This window comes from Cynara cardunculus (genome assembly GCF_001531365.2).
Source record: "Cynara cardunculus var. scolymus isolate 2C chromosome LG 8, CcrdV1, whole genome shotgun sequence".
NCBI classification, from domain to species: domain Eukaryota; kingdom Viridiplantae; phylum Streptophyta; class Magnoliopsida; order Asterales; family Asteraceae; genus Cynara; species Cynara cardunculus.
In genome coordinates, this window is record NC_037535.1 from 8,834,695 (window position 1) to 8,862,189 (window position 27,495).

The window sequence follows — 27,495 nt, forward strand, 5'->3', positions numbered from 1 at the left end:
GAGGCAAGCCCAAATCATTCAGCAGGTGTTTTATTCCTATACTGCCCCTTCAAAATCTTTCATCGTCGCTGGTGTCTCGTGGTTTATGCTCTCTCGATTCCCTTCTCGATCTCCTCTCTATTGCTGGTATTTCTTACTTTCCTGCTCGATTTCATCTTTGTTTTGATCTACTGTCGTTTGTTTCCTCTCGATTTCATCTACTATTGCTCGATTTCCAACCCTCTCCCTCTCCGTCTCGAGAACAGATCACTGTGAAAGCTCGTCTCTCTTGTATCTTCCGGTGGATCCTACAACCTCACCTTGGTTAGCATCTTTGCTTGCTAGCTACATCTATGGACAGCATGATTATGTGTACAAATCGAGTTTTATGAAGCATGTTAAAGTTTGGTTTTATTTGGCGACTATTGGTTCTGCATTTGAATTGAAGCATCGGTTTTAGTTGATGATATCTGAAGGCAAATTGTTGTGTTTGTTGGTGTGATTATGGCATTTAAATGTATTTCTAAGAGTGTGGTTTGCTACTCATTGGCATTGTTCTTCATACGGATGTTAATTTCTGGGGTTTTGATATCCTTCTTTAGCGTGTCTGCTTGTTTGTAGTTGCCGTCTCTTTTCATTTAAAGCAAGTTCCTTTGATTAATTGCTTCCGTTTTCCCAATCTAAGAGCCCATTTTTAGCGCTGCAATATAACCCCTGGTGATTACTTGATTTGAAGTACCTTTTTCTTACCTTTTTTCATTTCTGAATGTTAGGAAAAATAAGTTCATTGGTTTCTTAATTTAGTGCAACAGGAGCAATCAAGTGCATTACGTGAATTTATATGGAGAAACTTCACCCTCCTTTTGTCAAGAATCACATAGTTTTTTCTTCAAGGATTTTCTTAAAACTTAAATTACCTATCTTCCTAGGGTGAATTGCAAAAGCGCCTACGGTTCAATGTGATATACGATATTTACGTGAATTTGATGCCTATATATGCATATCTATCTACCTGGAAACTATTTTATTATCAGTTTGTGTGTGGATGTAAAGTTGCCAATTCTTTTGGATGGACAACAACTGTAGTTGAATTCCTACAATAAACATAAAGATGTGAACCCTTTATAGTCTCAAGGCTTGGTTAGATGAGTGATATCCTTTGATGTACTCCTATCTATGACCAACTCCGTTTGTATAATCCACTCGTGTAAATATCTCTTAGCTACTTCTCCTCATGTCAATATCGGCTACCTTCATGATCCGAGAACAATGGAGTAAAATTTTCACATGCTATCACCACTTATCTTCACATGCATCTTTATCTTCACATGCTATCACCACTTGCCACCTGTCTTGAAGTAAAATTTTCATATATTGATAAGGAAGTATAAGTAAGTGTAAGAATGTAATTCTCTCTCTGATTGATTTGCAAGCAACTGTGTACAAGAATTTATACATGGAGAGCCTTACTATTCTAGGGAACTAACAATAAATCAGTGATTCTAAATAATATTTACTATAAATACAATATTGCTAACATACCCCCGCAGTGGAAGCAGGAGGTTCTCGTACGCTGAGACTGGTGCGAAAGTCATCAAACAGGATGCGTAGAAGCCCTTTGGTAAATATATCGGCTATTTGGTATCTGGATGGGACATGTAGTACACGCACTTCTCACGGGAAACTTTTTCTCGGACAAAATGAAAGTCCATCTTGATATGTTTAGTTCTTTGATGTTGCATGGGATTGCTAGATAAGTATATGGCACTTACATTGTCACAATAGACTAGAGTGGTTTTGCGAATGGGATAATGCAGCTCTAACAGTAAATTCCGAATTCGGCAAGATTCCGAAACGACGTTTCCAACTCCTCGATATTCTGCCTCTGCACTTAAACGGGATAAGGTGGGTTGATGTTTAGAAGACCATGAGATAAGGTTATCGCCAAGGAAGACACAGTAACCGGATGTGGATCGGCGGGTGTCAGGACATCCTCCCCAATCAGCGTCGATGTAAGAACTCAGGGAGTCAAAAGATGATTTGTAAAAGTGTAAATCCAAGTTGAGAGTCCCTTGAATATATCGGATGATGTGCTTTAGCGCACTCATGTTCATCTTGTGGATCATGAATGTGGAAGAATATTTGTTGAACAACGTATGATATATCCGGTCGTGAAAAGGTGAGGTATTGTAGGGCCCTGACAAGACTATGGTAACGAGTTGGGTCATTGATTCAGGGTCCGGAATCGGACCGGACTTTGGCCTTGGTGTCAACCGTAGCGCATGGTGAGCAAGAAGACATATCTGCTCGTTCTATTATTTCCTCTGCGTATTTCCGTTGGGATAGAAAGATGCAATCTTTATGGCGAGTAACGGCAATACCAAGAATATAACTAAGGGTCTGACGTCTTTCATTGCAAAAGCTAAGGGAGCGCATAATGGTGGAGCGGAGATGGTCACTAGATGTGGTGAGAATGATATCATCAACATATAATAAGAGATAAGCGATGTCGTTCCCTTGACAATATATAAAAAGCGAGTGATCACATTTAATGTGAGAAAAACTGAGGGTTGAGACATGATCAACAAACCTTTGGTATCATGCCCATGGAGCCTGCTTAAGGCCGTATAAAGATTTCTTCAATAGTCATACATAGTCGGGATGGTGTGGATCGCAAAAGCCACATTGGTTAGTGCATGCAAATAGTTTCGTTTAACTTACCGTGGAAAAAAGATTTTTTCACATCAAGCTGGTGAATTGACCATGTCTTAGATAAAGCAAGACTGAGAACTGACTGAATTGTGGCAGGTTTAACCATGCGTTTGAAAGTTTCATCACAGTCTATGCCTACCTGGACCTGCCATCGCCAACAAGACGGGCCTTGTGCCGCTCAAAAGATCCATCGGAGTTGTATTTGTGACGAAAAATCCACATAGAGCGAATAATATTAGTACGGATGGACGAGGAACTAATTCCCACGTCTTATTGTCAATTAGCGCAGTAAATTCGTCACACATTGCGGCTTTCCAATTTGGATTGGATAGGACGAGTTTGGGATTTTTTGGTATGGGTGAGGGTTGCACAAGGGATGAGAGGTTAAAGAGTTGTTTGGGTTTAAATGTGCCGGCTTTCGCCCGGGTAGTCATATGGTGATTGGAAACAGTTATGGGAGGTTGAGTTGGTGAGGTGGATGAGACAGTAGGAGCGTTGGGTGGAGGGACGGTTTGGGAGGGTATTGATGAGGGGCGGGGCTATGGTCACAGGTGGGGTGGTGGTGGTCTCAGTGGGGGCCATGGGTGAGAGAGGGATTTGAGTAGAGGGAGTTTGAGTGTGTGAGGGAGGGGGACTGGGTGGCATAGACAGAGGAGTGGAAGGGGGGAGGGGTTGGTTGGAGTTGGTGGGTTGTAGAGAGAGGAAAGCAAAGGTGACGGGTTGGTGTCAAGAAAGGAGCAAGAGGAAATAGGAGAATGAAGATGAGTGAAGGGAAAAATGGACTCGTTAAATTTAACATGACGAGAGATGATAATTTTGCCATTTGTAGGGTCGTAACATTTGTAGCCACGATGAGCGGAGGGGTAGCCGAAGAAAATGCATGGTTTGGAGCATGCTTGGAGTTTAGTGATTTGTGAGGAGGGAAGAGGGGGTAACATAAACAATCGAAGGGACGAAGATGAGAATAAGAGGGGTGTTGGTTGTAGAGGACATGTGTCGAGGTAGTATGAGAGAGTAGTTTTAGATGGAAGAATGTTGAGTAAGTGGCCATTTCAAGAGCGTGATGCCAAAATTTGGGGAGGGGTAGAGGAGTGGGTGAGAAGGGTGCGAATGAGGTTGTCAGTGCGAATTTTTTGCTCGACCTTCCCGTTTTGAGAAGATGTATGGGGGCACGAGAATCGAAATGTCATTTCGTTTTGTGAACAAAAATTGTGAAAAGAAGAGTTTTTATATTATGTGCCATTATCGCATTGGAGTGTTTTAATTTTAGCTCCAAATTGAGTGTAGATGAGATTTGTAAAGGAGAGAAAAGTAGAGAATACTTGAGATTTGGCTCCTAATCGAAAAATCCAAAGGAAGTTTGAAAAATCCAAAGGAAGTTTGAAAAATCATCCAAGAACAAGATATAATATTTATATTTTACGGAACTCGGGGTAGGGGAGGTCCAAACATCACTATGGAAAATATCAAAAGGTAAAGATGTATAAGAAATGGTATCAAAGAAAGTTAATTTAACTTGTTTGCCCAAAACACATGATTGACAAAAAGATAAAGATGATGTTCGATTACACGAAATACTATTATTATTACAAAGAAACTTTAAGATAGATGCTCCGGGATGTCCTAATGGAGCATGCCAAAGGAAGGTTCAGAGAGATTGTGTTGAATGCAGACGGAGTGCTTGCGCTGGACTTTGTTGACGAAGAGACGCTTGTGAGAGGGTATAAGTCACCTTGGCTTTCACATCTCATTATAGCCTTCCCTGTCGGAATATCCTTTACTAGAAAACCTAAACGGATCAAACTCAATAGACATCGTTGTTGGTTGTGAAACGACGAACGAATATAAGATTTTTAATAAGGTGAGGAACATGTAAGACTTTATTTAGGTGTAGTGGTGGATTGGGTGGAGTGAGTTTTAGTGTGTCCGTAACCGCAAATAGGAATGTGTTGACCACTACCGACAATAATGTTACGAAAACTGTGTCAATTATTTTAAGATGCGAGTGTACCTGAGTTGGTGGTCATATGAGATGTTGCCCTAGTGTCCATATACCAATTGTTATCCGGTTGATTGAGAGTCATCGTGTGGAACGCCGCTTCAATGTCTGTGGGTTGACACTCGGATTCGGGTTGGGGCTCGGATTGGGCTTGGACATTATATGCCTGTGGTTGTGGTTATGGACCGAGAACTCCAGGGTGCGGTTTTGATCCGTGTGAGGCTTGGGGGAGTTGCCAGTTTGCTGTCGGATAGGGGCAAGGTGGGTAACCCCACCCTTGATTCCAGCCGAACCATGGTGGGTAGGAACACGGACCGGAGTTAGGTGCGGCGAAAGGTCGCGGCTGTTGATTGTTGTTTCCAGGTCCGGTTGATGTTCCTCCTCGTCCCCCACGTGTTCATCCACGACCGCTACCCCTTCCACGTTCGTTCCTCCCATTGCCGTGTCCCTCGCCATGAGAGGAAACATGGCCACCGCGTCCACTTTTTTTGAAGTTGTGGGAAGGAAGTGGCGCGTCGATAGTAGGGGTGTAAGTGATGCGAGTCGAGCTCGAGTATCACTATACTCGACTCGAACTCGAAACCCAATTTTCAAGCTCGCACTCGACTCGAGAACTCGCGAATAGTAAAAATCAAAAGCTCGACTCGAACTCGATAACTATTTCTCAAGCTCGAACTCGAATCAAGCTCAAACTAAGCTCGAATCAAGCTCGAAACAAGCTCGAAACAAGCTCGAACTGCAACTCAAATCAAGCTTGAACTCGAACTCAAACTCGAATCAAGCTCACCCATTGAAATTTATGAAATTTTAGGGTCTTTCTCTTATAAATTTTAAACTTAAAGGTGTTCTCTTAGTTTTTATCAAACTAAAGGGATCAACTTCAAACTTCATTATCAAAAAGACAAAGTTAAAAATTTCATTCACCTCCCTCTCTTTTTATAACATCTTTTCTTCCTTCCTTTACCATCTCTTTTCCAATGTGGGACAATTTCACTAGCCCTTTTTATAGTTTTTCTTTGTCTTTTTCTAATCGTGATTTTAATAAAAAATAACTGATTGATTTTTATAATTAAAAAATGCATAATTTTGTTTAAATATCTAAAATATAAGACATTTTTATTATTTATATTTTACAAATTTTATCATAAAAACTGATTATATTTTTAAAACTAATTATACATAAAATAATCGAGTATCTCACGAGCTTTTCTAGTCGAGTATTGGGTAGCTTGACTTGACTCGTTAATATGTCGAGTCGAGCCGAGCCTATTCGATTCGAGTGTTGACCGAGTCGATCTCGAGTAGCTCGCGAGTTGTCTCGTATCGTTTACACCCCTAGTCGATAGAAGGGGCCAAGAAGGTGGCATTGGCGGCCATGGAGGCTTGCTTGGTCTTCCGGGTTTCTTCAAGAACAAGACGAGATCAGGCCTCATAGAAAGGAGGAAAAGGATTAGATTGTTGGATGTTGGTGGCTACACTGTCATAGTTTTCATCGAGTCCAACAACTAATTGAAGGACGAGGCGGTGATTACCGACTGGGGAGCCAACATTAGCGAGTTGATTGACAATCATCTTTAACTCTTGACAGTAATCAGAGACATTTGAAAAGTCATCTAGTCGGATGTTGGAAAATTGATTTTCCAAAAGAACGGCTCGAGAGTTTTTGTTGTCCTGAAAAATCTTTTTCAGGTTCTCCCAAGCCTTATGAGCCGTGGAGTCTGGCTCGATGATTGTATGGAGGAGGTCATTCGAAATGGTACCGTAAATCCATTGGAGAACGGTGGCGCCCAAATGTGACCAGAGTGCTTTGTCGACTTCGGGTGCTTTTGCTTTGTTAACCGATGTTTTCGAATCTGTGGTGGTTTCGGGAATGATGTGGTAGAGAACTTGGTGGACACGGTAGTGGATCTTGAACAACTCGGCCCATGATGTGTATTGTCCTTTCTCCATCTCAACTCTCAAGAACAATAGGAATGGCGTTCTTGATGTTAGTGACCGCAAGAGCAGGGTATTTAGCGTCAGCCATGGAAGAAGAGAAGAGGATATCGAGAGGGATTAGAGTTAGAGGCTGGCGGCTTCAAAGATTATCAGGGTTTTAACTTTGATACCATGTAAGAATATAATTCACTCTCTGATTGATTTGCAACCAACTGTGTACAAAGACTTATACAAGGAGAGCCTCACTATTCTAGGAAACTAATAGTAAATTAGTGATTCTAAATAATCTACAATATAAATTACGGATTCTAAATAATATTTACTATGAATACAATATTGCTGACAGTAAAAGTGTAAGACATGGAAAATCTATTTTAACGCTAAGTGGCGCCAAGTAGTTAGTCTGTCTTCTCACTAGATTGAAGACCCAAGTTTGAATAACTTTTTAACATCCCTAAAACTTATATGGAAACTACCTCTATGTTTTAAGTTACATGTAGCTTAATGGAAATAAAGGATCTCCCAAATCTCCAATATCCTCTCTCAAAAGTAGCACTATAAACTCCATTATCAACTATTAACATAATACTCACTCCGTCCTGTAATATCTTTGCAAATTGGAATTAACTTAAACATCCAAATTGAAGTAAATAACTAAATATCATTGAACAAATTGAAGCATGAGCACTTGTGTTATTATAAGAGGAAAATAGATAATCCATTCTAGAGACGACATGATATAGGGTACCAAAAGAAGTGATATGGTAAGGTCTTGAGAAGAATAACAAGTTCCTACCATGTATGTGTAATGAGTTGCTAGACGATGATACCTCATTAATGAAAATTTCAGTACAATAGAAATGCCTGTTCTTTGGTGTTGTGTAATCCATTTGTTTTTACATGGAATTACTTTCTATTTGCATATATATTTTATTTAAATATTTGTATTTCTATCCACTACTTTTGTGAATTTGTTTAAAGAAAGGGTTCATAGATGATCACATGTATAAATGAAAGATTCTTTTAATATTGCTACTCAGTTTGCAAGAGCCTCGTGTTTTAGTGGGCAAATTATAAGTACGACACTTATGATAAAGAAACAAAATGATGCCAAATTTCAGAATTTGGATTAGCTGAATTTAATATTACTACCTCGGTTTGCGCATGCCTCATTTTAATGGGCCAATTACAAGTGCGATAAGACAATTATGATAAAAAAAATAACTGATTCAAAATTTCAAAATTTGGATTCAATCAATGAATGCGGTTCACATATTGATCATTCTCTTTTTTCTAATCGTGAATGTAACTTCTCTCCTTTATAAATATAAAATTGTGAGGTGGAGATCAAACAATGCATGCATACAGTATTTTGTAGAAAATTTTTGGTTTCTCAGCACTTGGTAGTTTCGTGTTGGATGATGCATGCAATTGGTGTCATTACGAGCTCTATATTTCCTGTAAAAGTACCAAATCCTCTATATATATTTGCATAATTAGATTTTTTTGTCAATTACATCATGGAATATAACCGAAATTGAACTTCACTTAACCTCTTGTTTTTGGGACATTGTGATGGATTCAGGTGAGATCTGTATTCTAAAAAGCATACCACTCGAAGAGTGTCTCCTGATGAAAAATGCATTTTGAATCTTGTTTAGTATAAAATTCCATGCTATATACTGTAGTTCAGAACATGGGCTTACTCTGCAGTAGACATAAACGTGGTAATCAAGCTAACACAGAAGAAAATGCTCAGGTATGTGCAACAAAATTCCAATTCTGTGTGTAGATTTGCCCTTCCATCCTGTAATTATAGGTTCTATGCAGTTTCTTCCATTTGACATTGATCCTTTTCTTTATCAGGCTGCAGAAATAGAAAGGCGGATTGAGCAAGAAACAAAGGCAGACAAACATATTCAGAAACTTCTACTACTTGGTATAAAACAATTTTACAGTCTTCATCTTGTTTAAGTAGAAAGGTTTACACATATTGCCTGTTTCTCACAAGGGCAATGTAGTTTTTTCTATGGGACTTTTAAATCTCTGTTTTTTGTGGCCATGCTATTTGCCTCCAGGTGCTATACAGTGTTGCTTGGTTTCCCTCTAGGGAATATCTTACATTTCTGATTTTATGTATTTCACCAGATTAGGTAAATAACGTTCCAGCTAACACAACTTTGTTGTCCATATCACCACTTGCAAGAAGAAAAGTCCGGTTGTTGAACAGATACCTGGATGGCCAGACTATTGTTTCTGGTTAACGGGTAATTCATAATTGTTGGGGGAGCATTGTGATGGGGAGGTTATGGGTTTGAGTCATGGAAAATGCTTACTTGCAAGATGCAAGTGGATAGACTGTAAAAATGCTACCCTACCCAACCCTTGCAAAGCCTAGGAACTGGGTGCACCTTGGGGACCTAGGGAACCGGTATTTTCAGTCTCTTTTAATCTTTTAGGCATTTCTACATCATGTCCTCTAACCTAGCATGGTAGTATGGTTCTACAGCTTATTATGATCTACCATGGTACATGGTGGTCTTGTTAGGCAAAATGCGTTTGGCATTGCTCAATTTTCAAGAGACTACTATATCAGCATGTATTAATGATGTGTTTGCTTGAAGCCTTTGAATGTACTCACAGAACTGCTAGATAACTTCGTATAAAGTGCTTATAAACATTTATTTTGCAAACTTTCAGCCTATACATGATGGTTAGCTTAATCTCTCATCATCAGAACTTGTTCTGGGAGTGTCCTTACTAAGTCTTTTGCACTTTTGCCACCACTTTCTTATTGTTTGACACATTAGACTATTTCTGCATGTGGTGTCACAATCAACCACCATCATAGCTGCATTAATATCGTAAAAGGACATTTATTTTGCAATAAGAGCAGCAGAAAAACAAAGAAATATAAGAATAAAATGAGAATCGAGGAGTGACTGGGACGTGCCATCGAGTGAGCATCATCTGCACTACTCTACTAATTACCAAATAAAGCTTCAAGATGGTATTCCCAGAACAATGTTGGCACAGTTCAGTAAAGGTGACTTGTAATTCTCTTTTGCTTTCCTTATTGATCCTACAATGTGAAAGAGGTATCTCTTTTTGCAGAATCTGAATGGGGAAGCTGTAAATAATCCTAACTTTATGACGTAGCAAGTTACTTGATAAATCAATAGTTTTCACTTTCATAGAACATAACCATTGCTTCACTAGTTTCAGATGTCTACCTTGTGGCTGGTGGTAACCTTGCCTTTTATCCAAGTTAACCATGTCTGACTATAAAGGTTTACATGCAATGTTGTTCTCGTATATATGGGATGTCTTTATAGCTATCATGAACTCGTGTATATGTAATAGCCAGTTTCTATAATGATGGCAAAAAGAGGGTTTTTAATGATTATGGTTGTAACATATTCAGTGTTTTTGGTTTAAATCCTCCCATGGATGTATCAACTGAAATTGATTTTGTTTAGGTGCTGGTGAGTCGGGGAAGTCTACTATTTTCAAACAGGTAGCGTCATTGTGTGAATATGTCTGTAAATTTTACCTGTTATCTACAATTGTCTATTTCTAAAGAGTGGAGAACACATTTATTTTTGCAGATAAAACTGCTCTTTCAAACTGGCTTTGATGAGAGAGAGCTCCAGAGCTACACTTCAGTCATCCATGCAAATGTCTATCAGACAATAAAAGTATGCAATACTTGAAAGGGTGTGTTTAGGTTATTTCCTTTGTTTTTGCCCCACTTTGGCAAATTGTAAACTAGAAAGAAACTGAAACACACTTTGAAACTTTCCTGAATCTTTGTGATGTTGAGAATGCCACGTGCATCGTCTTAATTGTAATTTTTTTCATGTTCCAATAGATATTACATGACGGGGCAAAGGAGTTGGCTCTAAGTGAAGCAGGTTCGTCAAAGTATGGCTTATCCATTGACAATAAGGTAGTATGAGCTCACTACTGACGGAATCTTCTATTTTCCTCTTTGTGTCCGACGTTAAGTTCTATAAAGAGAAAATGGAACACTACATACAGCAAGGAATAAAATAAGCTTGCATTTCTGAGAGATGACTCTTGAAATTTGGTTTAATCTTGAACGAGATACCACCAAGAGTTCAGATCCCACCCTCCTATAAGCTTATTAAATAGATTTATTTCTTTATGCCCTGGGCAGTATCATCAGGAAAAGTAAACAGAAACATTTCATCAATGGCAATTATTCCATCATTTGGACTTCAGAATTAGACGAGATCTAAATATTTCCATGTACTAGGAAATTGGAGAGAAACTATCAGAAATCGGAGGCAGGTTGGACTATCCCCGCCTTACTGAAGAGCTCGTTCAGGACATCTCAAGGATTTGGAGAGATCCAGCCATACAGGTAGATTATTAATTTGAATTGCTAGAGCTGACTAGTTACTTGGCATGCAGATAAATATTTAGAAACTTTTTTACTTTTGTTTTGGTAATTTTTCAAATCTAGGATAATTCTAATACTCATTATAAAGGTACATGTCAAGTTTTTTAGCGTGTCTATTCCATGCAGGAAACATATGCCCGTGGAAATGAACTCCAAGTTCCAGACTGTGCCAATTATTTCATGGAAAACTTGCAGAGATTGTCAGATACAAATTATATTCCTACAAAGGTATCTAAATGAAAACTACTGATGTCTTCTCGCTTTTCCTTCGTTGTTCAATAAGGAACATAAATTAAATATAAACCATGTGCTCCTGATGAGCTACTCTCTCATTGTGACATCCATTATTCTATCTGATAAGATACTTGTGAAGAATACCACCTTGGTGATTGTAGATAATTTGACATATTTGTCTCTATATCAAAGAACCTGTTTCCCAGTACCGAGAGCAGATATTGGTCTTTAACTTGAGCAGCTGTTACTATTATAGTGAGGTGTTGAACCTGTCTCATATGTGCCGTTAGGACGTCTGCCATTGAATAAAGAAAATAAATTATAATGCTTATTAGACACCTCATACTTAGTAATTAGGTTGTGGTTATTAATAATTTATTTTTAAACAATTTTTTAAGGATTCTCAAGATGGATTGCTAATTTAGAGTTGGCTTGGGAGCTCAATATCTAATGGATATATAAACGGAAATAAATATATTTTTCTCACAATTTTCCTTAATAGTTGCAGTTTCAATATAAAGGGCGAGTCTTAGGTCAGTGCAACAGTAAGGTTGTCCAATTGAGACCCACGAGTCAACACTATCACTAGTTAAAATGATAAATGGCTTGTGTCATTTTATCATTCCTTGTTAAGATTTTGTTAATATAGTAGGGGATCTCGGTTGAGATATTTTCTTCTTTGGTGTTCTTTTTTTGTTCACAATTTTTTCATGAGCAGGAGGATGTTCTCCATGCCCGTGTTCGTACTACCGGTGTTGTAGAAATCCAGTTCAGGTAAAACTTGTTTATACCTTTTTCTAATTATTTGGTTCCATTCGCTTACCATTTCTTTTAATTATTTACTTCCATTTGCTTATACCATTTATATCTATTCCCCATTCTACATTTTGTGGTTCCTGTTACTACCGATGTAGAAATCCTAAAACTGTAAATTTTTTCTAATTATTTGGTTCCATTTGTTTATACCATTTTTCTCCAATCGCCATTCTACATTTTGTGCTTCCCATCTTTATTTCTCTTCCCATCAAGTTAATGGGCCCCAAGTCACATCTCAATTTCTTCTTATATCAAGTAAATGAGACCCACAACATGGAAAATGTCAAATGGCCACAACAAGTAGGACTTCAATCTTTGTGGAGACAAAGCGTAAGGTATAGATTTGAGGTGGACTTAACAAGAACTGTATTTCTACATGGTTAGTACAAAATTCTTTCTTTTTCAAAAGTTATCCTTGCCTTTCCACGAGACAATTGATGTTACTCTTTGGCCCAGTGAAGATAGTTGTGAACTTGAAATAATGTGAGATGCTGAGGACAATTGGGCCATTTGATCCTCCATGATCCGTGGCTCCTGTCTACATGAAGCCCCACGAAACTGCTTGTTTCAGACACCAGAAGTTTACTGTCAGAGAAGCGGAAGACTAGAGAGAGACGGAGGATGGAGGGGGGATGGGGAGGGGCCAAGGGAAGGATATGTTATTGTTTAGAAATGAGTGAAAGGTGGATAGAAGGGAAACGATTGGCCTAAATCTAGTGTTTTCTACCATGAAGAACACAGAAGAGATTGTTATTTATAATTTCTTTCTGCACATTTTGAATAGGAATACACGACAATATATAGAAGAGGAGGAAAATGGACATGGTTCAACTCCTTAATACTCGACTGATATAAGAGGAAGAAAAGGACATTATGAGTGGAAGGATGGATAAAGGGAAATGATTGGCCCAAATCTAGTGGTTTCTACAATGAAGAACCCAGAAGAGATTGTTATTCATAGTTTCTTTCTGCACATTTCAATTGGAATGCACGACAATATATAGAAGAGGAGAAAAATGGACATGTTCAACTCCTTAATACTTGACTGCTATAAAAGGAAGAAAAGTATATTTTCCTTAAAGATAAAAAACAGACTCCTAAATTTAGGAGATCTAATTATTTGGAGGACCAACTAGAAATTCTTCCCTAATTTTCCTGAGATTCATGTGAACAAATTTGGAGTTCCATGTGAACTTTTACCCAAACCCACTGGTATACTTTTAACCTCTCTAGCAGTTGCCTAACAGTTCCAATTTCCAAATTCATTGAGATACAAGGTTCTGATATCTGCCAAATAGATATCACCATCAAGCTGTGATTAGTATCATATGCATGTTTGATATTGTTGGTTACGAGACAATCTTGTATTGAAACATTTTGTCCTATCTGCAAGTAAATCATAGAACATTCTTAACCATCTTTGAATACTCATGCAGATGCCCATACAAAATCATATTCTTGGTCATCAAATTGATACTTGAGTTCCCAAAACAATATTAAAAAGCAATGTATAACATTATTACCCTCTGGCATGGTGTTAGGCTGTTAGCAGTGCTATCCATGTGCAATTTTTTGGTTCATTTTGTTGCCTGGATTCTGTAAATTTATTGTTAATATTTAAAGAATATGGCTGCTTGCAGCCCTGTTGGGGAGAACAAAAAAAGTGGTGAGGTATATAGACTTTTTGATGTGGGAGGCCAGAGAAATGAGCGAAGAAAGTGGATTCATCTATTTGAAGGTGTTACAGCTGTGATATTTTGTGCTGCTATTAGCGAGTAAGATTAACTGACCATATGTATTTGGTAGATCTTAACAGCTCTAAACATTAATGTGATTGATCTATGATCTCAACATTTTTCCAGGTATGATCAAACCTTATTTGAAGATGAAAGCAGGAACCGAGTTATGGAAACGAAAGAACTCTTTGAATGGGTCCTAAAGCAAAAATGTTTTGAGGTTAATAATCACTTGGTTCTTCTACACGTCTTTTCTTTCTGTATGACCCATCTTTTTGGCAATTGATATCCAGATTGCTCTTTTTTGTGAACTATTTGTAGTATTAATATCTCTGTTGGTTTCAGTATTTCCTTTTACGTATCTGGCCGACAAGCACAACCTGTGTAGATTATCTATACAGTGTTTCCCCTCAAATAATATTTTGAGTGATTACCTTTTTTGTTCCTGTGGTTTGGTTTTTTTACAGATCCCGTCCTTAATTCGACAGATTAACGTAACGAGCCCGCATGGTTGCATTTTGTAAAGAGCTGGATGGATCCCTGTAGTTGCATTTTTGTAACGAGTTGGGTCATTGTGGTTGCAGTTTTTTAATGAGCAGGGTCCTGCTCCCTGCATAAAAGAACGAGCTGAGTCCTTGTGGTTGCGTTAGGGACTCAACTCGTTAAGAAAATGCAACCACATAGACCCAGCTCGTTAGTTTTTCAAAATAGGGACGGGGTCCATTAAAAACATCAAAGTACAGGGATGAAAAATGTAATTCACTCTAATATTTATTTACCTCAAACCCTAAGTATCTACACAATAGAAGAGCTTAGGCTTAACTATAGAAACCCTAACCCCCAAAATTTTTGTGTCTCCTTCAGCAGTACATGTTGCTGTTTGCCACCCTTTTTTTACTAGAAAGTAGCAACCTGCCAAGTTCGGCATAATAATATGTGCTAATCAATGGTCTGTGTGAACCCACCTGTCCTTCACACTGGTTGCACGGTTGAATTGATATGGACCTTACTGCTGACAAAATTTTCGCCTAAGATCTGTTTGCCACTATTGCAGAACCCTGATGAGAGTTAGGGAAGCTTGACAGAACCCTGATGAGAGTTAGGGAAGTTTGACAGAACCCTGATAAGTGTTTGTGGAGACGACAGCTCCTGTGCTTAAATCAGGTGTTTCACGAGGCACTGTTGGGCATCAGTCAAGCCTCACTACCACCAGGGAAGGTTCTTGCCTCACTTTAACCTGATTTTCTTAGTCAGACTCTGTACAGAGGTTGCCAGCCCTTCACCTGATTTTGTGACCAACATCCCTGGTGGCTGAGTAAGGCCTTCGCATTCCTGTCATACCCTGTCAGTCATGCTCTCAGGTTGACTTGCACCTGTTTTCTGCTCCTGATTAACTTCATGGTTGATGCCCAGGCCAACTTCTGCTTCGGATCAGCTCATGTGTTGGAACACTAAAATGTCCTGTAGTACTGGCATGGACTGCTGACATTATTTCATGAGCACCATTTTGTTCTGATTGTATTTGTTTTAGAAATATGCCTGACAGCCTCATGGTTGGGTTCAGTCTTTATATTCTCGGCAAGCCTCGTCTAGAGTCCATTTCAGTGACATGAACTTTCCCTTCTCTAAAGTCTTCTTTTTCCTAGGTACAGTCTACTCCTAGTGCTGCATTTAGGCATATTTGTCTGTTTTAGTGCATTTTCATCTTCAAGGATAAAGAGATGATTATGGTACATATGGTATCAGAGGCTGGCCCTTGCCCTTTGTGAATCTTTACCCGTCTTCATCTTTCTATTTGATTGGATTAGTATGTTCTGTGATTGCCGTCTATGCATGGATCTCTCACATCAGAAAACCATTCTATAGAGAAGAGATTGAAGATATAAGCCAGAGATTCTGCTGATTGACACTTTCTTGTTTCCATCTTCCTTGTCAGTAGATTTCGTAAGTCGAAGTAGAGAGAAGTCTCAGCCAGTCTCAGCAACAGGATAGATAGAATACGTAGTGCCAAGTCATGAATCCAGACCATAGCTTATCACGTTCTTCTTCTAGTTTTAGACATTCTTCTCCCTCTAAAGTAGACCAATTATATGAGATTTCTTATGTCCCAGGTGATTCTAGAATATCTATTACTAGTATGCCTTTAGTTAATCCTTATAATGTATTTTCTAAGCCCAATATTTCTTTTTCAAAAAGGGTCAAAAAGTTGATAGGATCCACCTCTCACGAGCAAGTTAAGGAGTTTGTTTAAGCTTCTAAATTTGACTCCCACCAACTCCCAGCTACCACATTAGAACACTTAGTGACACTGTCCCTTCCAACAGACCTTCCCAAACACTGCATGGCTTAAGGATACACACATATCCACTTTGGAGCTATCAGACTGGCCCTTACCTTCCATGGTAGGAAAGGTCTCCCTGCATTTTCACGCATTGCTCTAGTAGACACAAGGTTTGTAGAGTACTAGCATGCTTGCATAGGTAAGTCTAAACTACTTTAACTGCTTGAACCATCTTTGTCACTCTTTATCCAAACTTCAACATGCCACTCAATGATCCTTCTTGACATACGGCGCTTATGGCCTAAATCCAGATTGGTGGTACTCCCCAAGTAAACACCTTCCAGGCAAGATTTCATTACCAGATGGCGTACCGAGTACAAAATCATGCTCTAGACATCATGGTACTAGATCAGGAACATGTTGGAGATGCGCATAGATATCAACTCAAGTGCAACACCCACATGTACTTGCGTCCTCAGACAGTTGTCTAAAAAGGAGTTACTCAAGCTACTCCCAGAAAAATGGATAACTAACTACGAGAAGATCCACAAGCACCAGTACGAACTACCACGACCCCAGGCTTCATTCGACATGAAAACTGACTTGTAGAAGTCAAATTCTCTTCCTAGAAAAAAACCCAACATCTTCCCTACAATCCACATGGTTGAGCCAGTTCAACCCTCAAAGCCAATAAGACATTGCTGTTATGATGTCTGCCATTGTCAAGAGTGCCTAGATGAAGCGTACCAAGTTGAGTATGATGAGGACATTCCAAAAAAGAAGGGGTCTCAACACAATCTTAAAAAGAGATATGAAGCAGGAGATCCTACGGTAGGACTTCTTGGTGAACTATCAGGAAAGTTCGACTATTATGCTTTCTATGGAAAATCTCCAATCACAACTCATGAGGCTTGTTATAACCCACTCCGTAATAGTCCCCAGAAGCGAGCCCAGAAAGAATGCTGTGTCATTACCCCAACAACGTCATCATCATCTGAATATCAGGCTGAGTTTCCCCCACTAAGTCCTTTTGAAAATACTCAACAACGAACCAAGCATGAGTGGAAGATAAAATCACCCATAACCATAAGCGGTATAGGGATCTCTGGTTCCGTCGCTACCGCTGAAGCCACCCTCAACTGGCAAAGTGAAAATGTTATCGCTCAGAACCAAGTCTTGAGAAAGATCCTAGCTCAAGAAACGAAGTCCATGAAGACACAGGAAACCCTCACTACAAGAGTTCAATCTCTTGAGGGAATGATCAACGAGATCAAAATCAAGATGCAAGAGCTTCATAATGAACTACTCCAATTAGTTTGTGCTATTCCTTCTTCCCAACCATCAACCACTCTCGTCCAAAAGGAAGCAGAAATGAAGTTTCCTAAAAACCAACTTGTTGATCTTGAAAGACAGCACAAACAACAAAGGATATCAACTTCCTTTGATGATCCATGGAGATTACCCTCGACACTGTTTGTCAGAACATCTTTTGACCCACAACCACTACCTCCACCACCACCTCGACAAAACTCCCCATCCCTATCGTTATGGTCCTCGAAAAAACAAAAACTGAAGGCCAAAGCCTCTCGATTCTTCGTTGGATCATCTCAAGCTCCAGGTAGGACAGTGGTAGCCTCGACCACATAGCCTATGCCTGATGATACTTCAATGACGGCCTCATTGAAGCCCCCAAATGTTTTCTCAATAGATCAACCAAACCCCATTTTTGCAAATCATTAACCCAATCAGATTCCATTGTTGTTTCCCCAATTATCAACCCTGTACCGCATGAAGAAGATGCCTTTGATCCCGCTGAAGCCTTTGAACATCTGTTGATGATGGAACCAGAATCCACTGTACGAAATGATTGGGATAGTGATTATGGCCCAGAAAATGCCGCTCCAGGACGACACCACCCAGAAGAGCAAAGACTCCAAAAGGTGACTCTAAACTACAATTCACCTTTGATGATATCCCACCGCCCCAATAGCGACATAGAAGCATAGAAATGTTAAATTGGTGTTCAACTGAACTTCAATTCTATGACATTGACATAGTCATCAAGAGATTCCTAACCAGAACTCAAGGCCGCCTTTGAGATTGGTACATGAGCCTTGGGGAATACAGATAGATCCAGATCCAACAATCACGTTCTTCTGAAGGGTTCATGCATATAATCTATACTGAACTCATCGGCAACCCTGTCGAGCACACAACCCAACAAGAGATGATTTCTTGAAAATGAAGTGCTGCTTGTTCATGAAAAAAGACCTTAAAAAGACATTTTGATCGAATGTCAAAATGGTTCTATTGCCTTAATGGTGTCGATGATACGAATCTCAAACTAGTCTTCATAAACTTCTTCTCGGAGTCCCTTGCAAATGAGGTAAACAGGTTTCTAGAATCGAAAAACATCTCAGTCAAACAAACCTCACTTGGTGGGCTTTATCGTTGATACTCAACGCCCTCACCAAACTCTACAACAAAAAAATGATTTTTGATAGACATTGAAAAAACGGGTAAGCGACTTGGAGTAGCCTGTGATGAAGGATACCTCCAAATAAAATGCAAAGACAAATCCAATTGTGATTGTTCTCATAAAGGGAAGAAGTCTCATTTCAAGAAGTTCAGAAGATCAACCCATAACTTCTTCAAAGGGAGAAAGTTGTTCTCTCGAAGGAAGAAGTGGAAATTCATGAGGAAGAAATCACGACGAGGAAAAACCACTAACAGATGTTACATTTCTCACAGAAAAGGACACTTCACCAAGGATTGTAAAGACAAGAAATCTCAAGCACTGATTCAAACACTCAGTCAGATTGAACCGGTCGATCTTTCTGATCTTCTATATTCTATGATCCCTTGATCAACGAGTTGAACTTGCCAAGGATTGAATCTCCGACGGTACGTATCAGCCGCAACCCCATGTTGCTTAAGAATTGCACAAGTTCCCAGACAAGCTGACCACAAAAGGAAATCCAACAATTTCTTGGTCGTGTCAATTATATGGCTGATTTCTTACTAAAGCTGTCAAGTCAGAGTGCACTTGTTCCCCATGCTAAAGAAAGATTCCCCACCATGGACTGACAAGCAGACGCTAGCTATAAAGGCAATAAAGCAACTAGCTGACATGATGCCCCCTTTAAAGATTCCCACTGCCACTGACAAACGAATCTTGCAGACCGATGTAAGTGATGAATACTGGGGAGCAGTCCTGCTTGCCCAAGATAAGAATAATGTCAAGACAGTGTGTGGATACGAAAGTGGCGCGTTCAAAGACTCAGAGAAGCACTATCATTCAACTTTCACAGAGATTTTTGCGGTTAAAAGAGGAATAGAAAAATTCCAATTCCATCTTATCGGTCATGAATTCATGATCGAAATGGATGTCTTTTTTCCCTCGTATGATGCAATTCAAGAGAAAAATGCTTCATGAAGCACAATTATTGAGGTGGTCAAATTGGTTCTCCCAGTGGAAATTCACGGTAAAACATATCAAAGGAACAGAGAATATTCTCGCGGATTTCCCGTCACGATCAAAAGGCTATAAATGCAGTACTCTTAAAGAGGTCCAACCCATTCTCAAGAACCAAATCTTCCCAATGGTGTTCCCAATAGCTAACGCTAGTTCTTCAAACCAAGATGCCTCTCAAGCCATCCCCATGAACCTCCTAGAAGAAATTACAGAAACCATCGCCGACTTGATCCTGAAAGAAAGATCCCACCTTAACTACAAAACATTCTTTACCATCGCCCTGCAAAAGCATGGCCTCTTCATGAAAAATCTCAAGTTTTACCCTGATTACCCTTTCCTGAACATCTTCCACATTCATGATTTCCATGGGTTACCAAAAGAAGCACTATGCTCTTTCTGGTATCTTTTCGAGTTCTTCACTATTGTCATTTCGTTCAATGCTGTCAAGCTATACTCATACTTGTTCCAATGTCAGTTCGAGAACGCCCCACAAGGTTCCAAAAATGTCTTCACCCTTTTCAGTTGGTTCAATCTTCCTGACAAATGGCTCCAAAAGCTATCCACGTGCTATAAAACTTATGTAGTCATCATGTTCAGAAGGCCTTGTTTTTTCTTACATCCTACGGTAATTACAGGACAAACACAATCAATAGTTTACCATTCACCTTTAACCTTCAGCCACGATTGGTATGATGTTAATCCTTCCAGCAAATCCTTTAAAATATACAAAGTCCACAGGCACATGGAAATACGTCTTCTCGCGGTGCAAATCAAGTAAGTCCCCAGATGATTCTAGCACATGCCATGGAGAACAAAGATTTATGGCCTGAAGAACACCCATTGTCATCGAAGTGGAATGAGTCTGTCCAACAGTGGTTTCAAACTCATCTGGCACAGAAAATAGATACCTTTGACGAATATGACTCCACAGACCAAGAAGAAGATGACGATTATGACCCGTATGAAGAGTATTTTGACCCATACGAAGACGACCCATCTCATCCGGATTCACGTTGGAAATAAAATAAAATAAAAATATTTCAGACGTTTTATTGTAAAATAATGTGTGCAAGTATTTCTTAGGTTTTAAGTATTAGTGTGATGTAAAAATGATGGAAGCTTTAGGTCACTTTTAAGTAATTTAAGCGCTTACCCCATTTTGAACCTATAATTGGTTGCTTTTCTAATGTTTACATCATGATTTTGTAAGGGCACCTTTTCCTTGCTTATATAGGGAAGGTTATCCCCTCATTTGTAATCATCCTTCGGAAAGAAATAAAAACTTTTTCCATATATCCTCTTGTTCTTGAGTTTGTTCTTAAATTTATTTTTAAGTTTAAGTTCATATTCTTCACATCTTTATCACCAATCTTATTTCTTTTAGTCTTGCCTCGTCTCCCAGTTTGATCTAGTCTTGCCTAGTCTCCCAGTTTGGGAATCACATACGGTTCCGGGATAGTATACTTGCACAGACTATGGTGCATTTGACCATACGTCAGGGGACATAGATATGTTATCTGCGGTTAAACCATATATAAGATCCCTTGTGAAAACTGAAAATATAGGTCTACTCACATTGCTCCTGATATATAGTGTCGTCTCTACCTAAATATTATACCATTTAGCAAAATAACTAAAAATGTAGTGTGTTCTTTGTGACTTGTTATTTGTTTTCGACAGTAGTGAACAAACTTGGTCATGACATTAGATATGATCGGAATCGGTTTTTTCTGTTCTTGATGGGGATACTTCCTTTTTACTGATTCCCTATCCACACCGTTGTTCACTATATCCAAAATTTTGGTCGTCTCTTACGTTCATAATATTCAATCTAATTGTACTAAACACAAACTTAGAACCTTATAGTGCATCTTCCTTTGTTATTCTTGTGTACAAAAAGGGTATAGGTGTTGTAGCTGTTATACCCTAGGTAGTGGGGTCAACCAGTCAAATATGGTAGGCTATGGTACAAGTGTCTAATGCACAAGTACAAATATTTAATGCAAGGGTGTAGTAAGTGGGGTAGTATAAATAAGGGGGGGTTAGGTCCTCAGTGTTTATCAATCAATTTGGACTGTTTTGGGCGATAGTCTTGGGAGACATTTGGCGCTCTTGAAGTGCTAACTGTTCATTCTTGTTCCAATTCCATATTGAATTCATTTGTGCTCATCAAACCATCGAGGATACATCAATTGGTATCATAGCATCTTTCGATCCCAATTTCTCATTTGCTATAGATTTTTTGTATCTCGGTACTTAGCAAGTTGTAGTATCATCTTTGCATCATTGGTCAGTTGGAGTAACCTATGCTGTTAATTGCGGCGATATCACGGATAGCGGACATTAGCAAAATAACGGTGGTCAGATTGCGGTAGCGCAATTTACCGTAATTTTGATCGATATTTAGGGTCATTTGCGTTCAATATTAACATTACTTTTTTGGGGGGGGGTTATAGTTGGATTTATTTCCAGTCTTTCTTTTTTTGGGCTTTATTTTTCTTAAGGTTAATCCATTAACATATTTTTGCAAATGATATGCTTATGTAGGCATATTAATATATATAATTATATATAATTCTAAGAAATGCTATATGATCCACTGTTTTTGGACCGCTATACCACCAGTATAACCGCTATTTCAGATATCGTTCCCGACCGCAATTTTGTATTTTCACCACTATAACAGCATAGGGGGTAACCAATAAACATTTATGGATTTCTGAGTTATTGTCGTGAATCCAACGGTTTAAAGTAAAAATAGTTTCTAACCAACAACCTGGACAGCGTTGTGATAGAGACAAACCGATTCCGACTTGCTTGGTGGCCTTCTAGTAACATGGGCGTGTCTCTTACCTAGCGGCACACTTAATTGGTGAAGTTGAAGGAAGTATGGGAACCATACTGACACATAATATCTGTTCGTAAAAGGAAAAACATGAAAACAATCAAACAACAGTTGGAGTTATTAATAGAAAGGCAGGAGGTTCCTCGGTGCAGAAATTCGAGAAGGCTAAGTTGCGAACAGTGGAAGGAAATCGGCAAAGGGCAAACACAAGAGGCGACTGGTTTCTGTGCATAACAAGACAAAAAGCTTGAGATTCCGACATTTGGTCGAAACGATCCTAATAGTTGGATTTTATGGGGTGAAAGGTATTTTTGTTTAAACTGAATGAGTAGTGAATAACAAATTGAAGTCTCACATTTGAAGGTGATGCACTGCCTTGGTTTCAATGGGAACACAAGAGGCGTCCAATCACGAATGGGAGGAATTAAGGATGTTGCTATTGAAGCAATTCAGATCGACATCAAAAGGGATGTTCCGGAACAATTTGTCTCTCAAGCAAGAGGTTTTGTAAGCAGATCACACAATTCACAAGGTGCAAGGCTCTGCTCCAACTGTTTGTGCATCAACTACTGCATCTCCTGATATTGTGAATATTAACACGACCCCATTGGTTGGTCAAGATGTTACTGCTAATGAAGAAGGGGGCTTAGAAGGTACTTTTTCAGGTGCATTCCTTTCCCATAGGCTTAGTCTGTGTGGATTTGGACCGAGGGATTTAGCATTGAAGATTGAGGAAAATTATATGGACAGGGGAAGGGATAAAACACAGGGTGCATGTGAAATAAAGACAGTCATCGGAAAAATCGAAGTTAACTGTAACAGGAGGGAATAAGGGGAGAAGAACAACAGGAAAGCATGGTGATGAATTTAGAAGGTTGTATGATAGTGAGGCACAACAGGAGAGAGTTCAAGGACTATGTTATAGAAGTTAGGAAAAGTACCCACCAAGGGATCAATGTGAGAAAAAGGTGGTACAGGGCCCGTATGACCTGGAGGTTATTATGATTTGAAGGTCAAAGTATATTAAGTTTTACAGTAGGGCCATCTAAAACGAAGCTCAAATTCTTTTGAATCCGTTACCACCCGCACTGGCAGTAGTAGTTGACGGAATGCTTTTGAATCGGTATTTTTATTTTAAACCACTTTGAGGGAAAGGTGATAGCTTGGGGGTGGGTATTTGTTATACCCTAGGTAGTGTGGTCAAATACTAAAAAATGGTAGGCTATGGTACAAGTGCCATCATGCACAAATACAAGTAGTTAATGCGAGGGTTGTAGTAAGTTGTGGGTAGTATAAATAAGGTGGGGGGTTAGGTCATTAAGGTTTATAGATCAATTTGGACTATGTTTTGGGCGATAGCCTTAAGAGACATCCGGCAGTCTCTAAGTTCCTGAAATCTATTGTAACCACATAATTTCTGTTTCAATTCCATATCGAATTCATTTGTGTGTTCATCAAAACATCGAGTGTCCATCATAGTCCTTCAGGATGCATCACCTTCCCTTTAATGTTACTACACTGCTGATCTGTTGAGGGAGTCATGGTTCGATTTTTCTAGCACTAGCTCTTTTCTCCATGTCTCATTGCTGCCTCCTTTGGATCATCTAGAAATTCTGGTACCAGTCTCCTTGCACATGTCAAACGTACCTGCATTGTGGCAACACTTGCTTTCAAGCACTAAGCTTGCACTTTGCAACAAGAGTGAGAATCCATTCCTTGATCGTGATACTAACAACTCCCCTTCTCTGCCTAGTGAACCTATACTTGATTCCCAGCTTGCCAGTTCCCCCTCCCAAGCCTTGCAGTTCCATAGATTCTTGGCCTGACAGTTCTCTTAATACTTCCCAGATTGCCTTCCGCAAGGGGAAATATACATGGACCCATCACCTTGCCAATTTGCCCTCTCATCCAAGCCTTTACTATTGCGATTTATTTCTGTCATATTCCAGGCCATTGAAAGTGGGAGACTAAATATCTTCTGGGATTGATGTATAATTGTCTCGTATGAAGATGTTCATTTTTCAGAGCAACTATGATGAAAACTGGAAAGTTCTTGTCAAATGATGAACACCCCATGCATAAGCTTGATGGTTATGAGGTTATTTGCAGAACTCGATTGCCTATGAGTTATATGTCCAAGTTCTGCAAACTCTGCGAATGTAGTCAGTTCATCTTCGTAGCTCTGAGGAAGGGTATGCTGTGTTCATATCGAGCAGATGTTGATTCAGGATGGTGCATGGAAATCCGCCAGCGGTTTCTTAAACTTTGTTGTAGCAACTTCTCTTGTGGAGGACGAAGAACAATCGACAGATTCTTGCTCTAGCCAGTAACCTATATATCATCATGTCATGATGGATGCTCTTGTGAAATGATCCTTCATGCTCAAAGTTGGTACATTGTTTGTACAAAACGAGACAATGCTGTGATCGATGGTCAGTATGCAATATTTATGGCCAAGAACCAAGTCTTTCTAGAGAGAAGTAATTGTCATATTATAACTTGCTGTACTATATCATATTTTATCCAGCCTCATATTGGGCATGGTTGACCTCTATGCTCCAACTTGAGGATTTAATGCAAGTATGCAACAACCATTAATTAGGATTTCATTGCCCTTGTGTACATATTATAATATTCGTCATTTCAAACCCTTTAGATGGTGTTCCTTATGGAATTTTTTCTTACCTGATGAGGATTGCTTGTGTTCTTTGGCCTGTGCAGAAAACATCTTTCATGCTGTTTCTAAACAAGTTTGACATTTTCGAGAAAAAGGTTTCAAAAGTAAGTGGTAGTCTATAACTAATGTATCTGCTGCTGCTTCTTTAGTCTAAGATTATAGAGTTGATTTGTTAGGTGCCCCTGAATGTATGCGAATGGTTCAAAGATTATCAACCAGTTTCAACAGGAAAGCAAGAAGTTGAGCATGCATACGAGTAAGCATTTATAGAGAGAAAATTGAAGTGTTATTCTGTCATTGGAACTTTATATCGAAAGTCTAATATTATGTTACCAGGTTTGTGAAGAAGAAATTTGAAGAGTTGTACTATCAGAATGTGACGTGTGATCACCAGGATCGTGTGTTCAAGATCTACAGAACGACAGCGCTGGACCAGAAACTTGTGAAGAAAACTTTCAAACTGGTGGATGAAACCCTGAGAAGGCGAAATCTGTTTGAAGCAGGCTTATTGTGACAGACAGCAGCGTTTCAAATGTCAATATTTCATCACTAAATTCTTTTTGACGATGACAATTTCGCCATTTCACAGGTTAAAAGAAAATACATTCTAGGAACATACCCTATCCCTTTTTCTAGACCTTTTCACATCATGTATCTAGCTTTCTTGTTGGATTTATCATTATACATCTCATTAACTTTTTAAATTATAAAAGCATATGTTCTTTTGCTATGCTCTACAAAGATCCCAAATCTTGTGCTTTTAACTTCTTTGTATTGCAAAATTTTTGAGCAAGCTTTATTTTTCTTTCCTCTTGCTTTGCATAAGTTAGAGGTTTTGCGGAAATAACTGCTCTACTTTTTAAGGTAGATGTTGCCATACATCTAACTCCTTGGACCTAGACCTGTTAGACATACTGGGTTATTTGATTTGGTTTGGATCGTATCATTTTGGATTCTCAAGATCCATTTAGGTTTTAGGTTCATGTTTGCAACTTGAGTTTCAATTGACAATGATCCATTTAGCAAGCTATCATTGTAGTTGCAAACTACCAAGATCTTGTCTTCTATAAAACTCTATCTAAATAGTACAAGTGTTAAAAAGAGGCTAGGCATGAGCTGGAGGATGTATGAATGTGAGATTAAGGGCACCAAATTTTTTGGGCCTAGTTAGATTACATGTTTTGTCTATGTGGTTATATGTTTTATACAATCTCTAGCCTTTTTTGGAAAACTCAATGGATTGTGTTCTTGTGGTTGCAATTTTTCAATGGGTTAGGTTCTTAATTCAGCCATATTGACCTAGCTCTTTGCTTTACTTAAGGTACCAAACTCATTAAAAAGTTGTAACCACATAGACCAACTCATTTAAAAAATGCAACAACAGGATGTTACTCGTTAAAAACCGTAACCACAAGGACACGTTCCGTTAAATTTTCCAATAAAGGGACAGGACCGGTAAAAACACTTGAACAAAAGAAGGAACATGTAATTTGCCCGCCCATTTATATATCAAGAGGCCACATCTTTTGTTAAGCTCCTTATTGTACAAACTTTACTAACTAATCACAACCATCCATTTAGTTTACATTTAGATATATTTTTCTTGAGAATCAAAGAACCAAGGGGTATGATTGTCTTTATTTATTGATTCGAATTAATAAAAATATATTATAGTTAAATAAAGTTTGACGGTTTCGGGGAAAGGTTATTGTTTCCTAAAATCGGTTTTGAAAGGTAATTATAATTTACCCTTGTTTTATGCCCATAAATCTCATATCACTACTTGTTTCATTAGCCGTTGATTAAATAAATGAAGGGTATATATTAGTTGTATGAATTAGGCCGTTAGCAAAAGAAACCGCCTCTGCACACACATAGGTACCTTAGGGACCGTTTACTTAAACACTTACCCGCTAAACACTTAACGGTGAAATTCAACACTATCGCTTACTTACCGGGCAAGATTTTATTCACTAAAACGCATCATATGCAACAATTTATCCCGGTAAGCGCTAACCATGGTAAGAGTCCTTGTCCTCACTTACTGGGTAAGACTCTCGATTCTTGCTTTCGCTCTTACCGGGTAAGTTTATTAGTCTTTGCCATATTCATCCGGATTGACTTGGTAAGCGCTTACCCGGGTAAACGTTTACTAAACGGCACCTTAATGTATTTTATATTCTCCTTTAGGATTTAAATAAAACACTTGAACCCATTTGAAAACCATACAACTCTCCTTCCACCCTCTATCTTTAATTTCAATCTTGTTACTCCATCAATAGATTCATTATCTTGCTCTGAATTCTTATTCTTAACCGTTTGTTTCTTCTCACTCTAATCATCTTCGGTTTTCATTTCCCAGAAGCATGTATTATAG

The 27,495-nt window shown here is 38.9% G+C and overlaps 1 protein-coding gene across 4 annotated transcripts; it reads left to right on the plus strand.

Annotated features, from left to right (window-relative positions):
• On the plus strand, positions 1-25,855 carry LOC112516736 (guanine nucleotide-binding protein alpha-1 subunit). Of its 4 annotated transcripts, none has more exons than XM_025123943.1 (15): positions 1-126; positions 246-303; positions 8,214-8,387; positions 8,495-8,567; positions 10,108-10,145; positions 10,237-10,326; positions 10,500-10,577; positions 10,908-11,015; positions 11,181-11,282; positions 12,007-12,062; positions 13,745-13,879; positions 13,967-14,060; positions 25,163-25,222; positions 25,295-25,374; positions 25,455-25,855. In XM_025123943.1, exons 3-15 carry the CDS (start codon positions 8,301-8,303, stop codon positions 25,630-25,632), a joined length of 1,179 nt encoding a protein of 392 aa, XP_024979711.1. In that variant the 5' UTR covers positions 1-126; positions 246-303; positions 8,214-8,300; the 3' UTR covers positions 25,633-25,855. The 4 variants fall into 4 exon arrangements, with proteins under 4 accessions (XP_024979711.1, XP_024979712.1, XP_024979715.1 ...); XM_025123947.1 differs by having other exon boundaries at positions 41-126; positions 8,317-8,387; XM_025123944.1 differs by lacking the exon at positions 246-303 and having other exon boundaries at positions 25-126.
• The last annotated feature ends 1,640 nt before the right edge of the window (positions 25,856-27,495 follow it).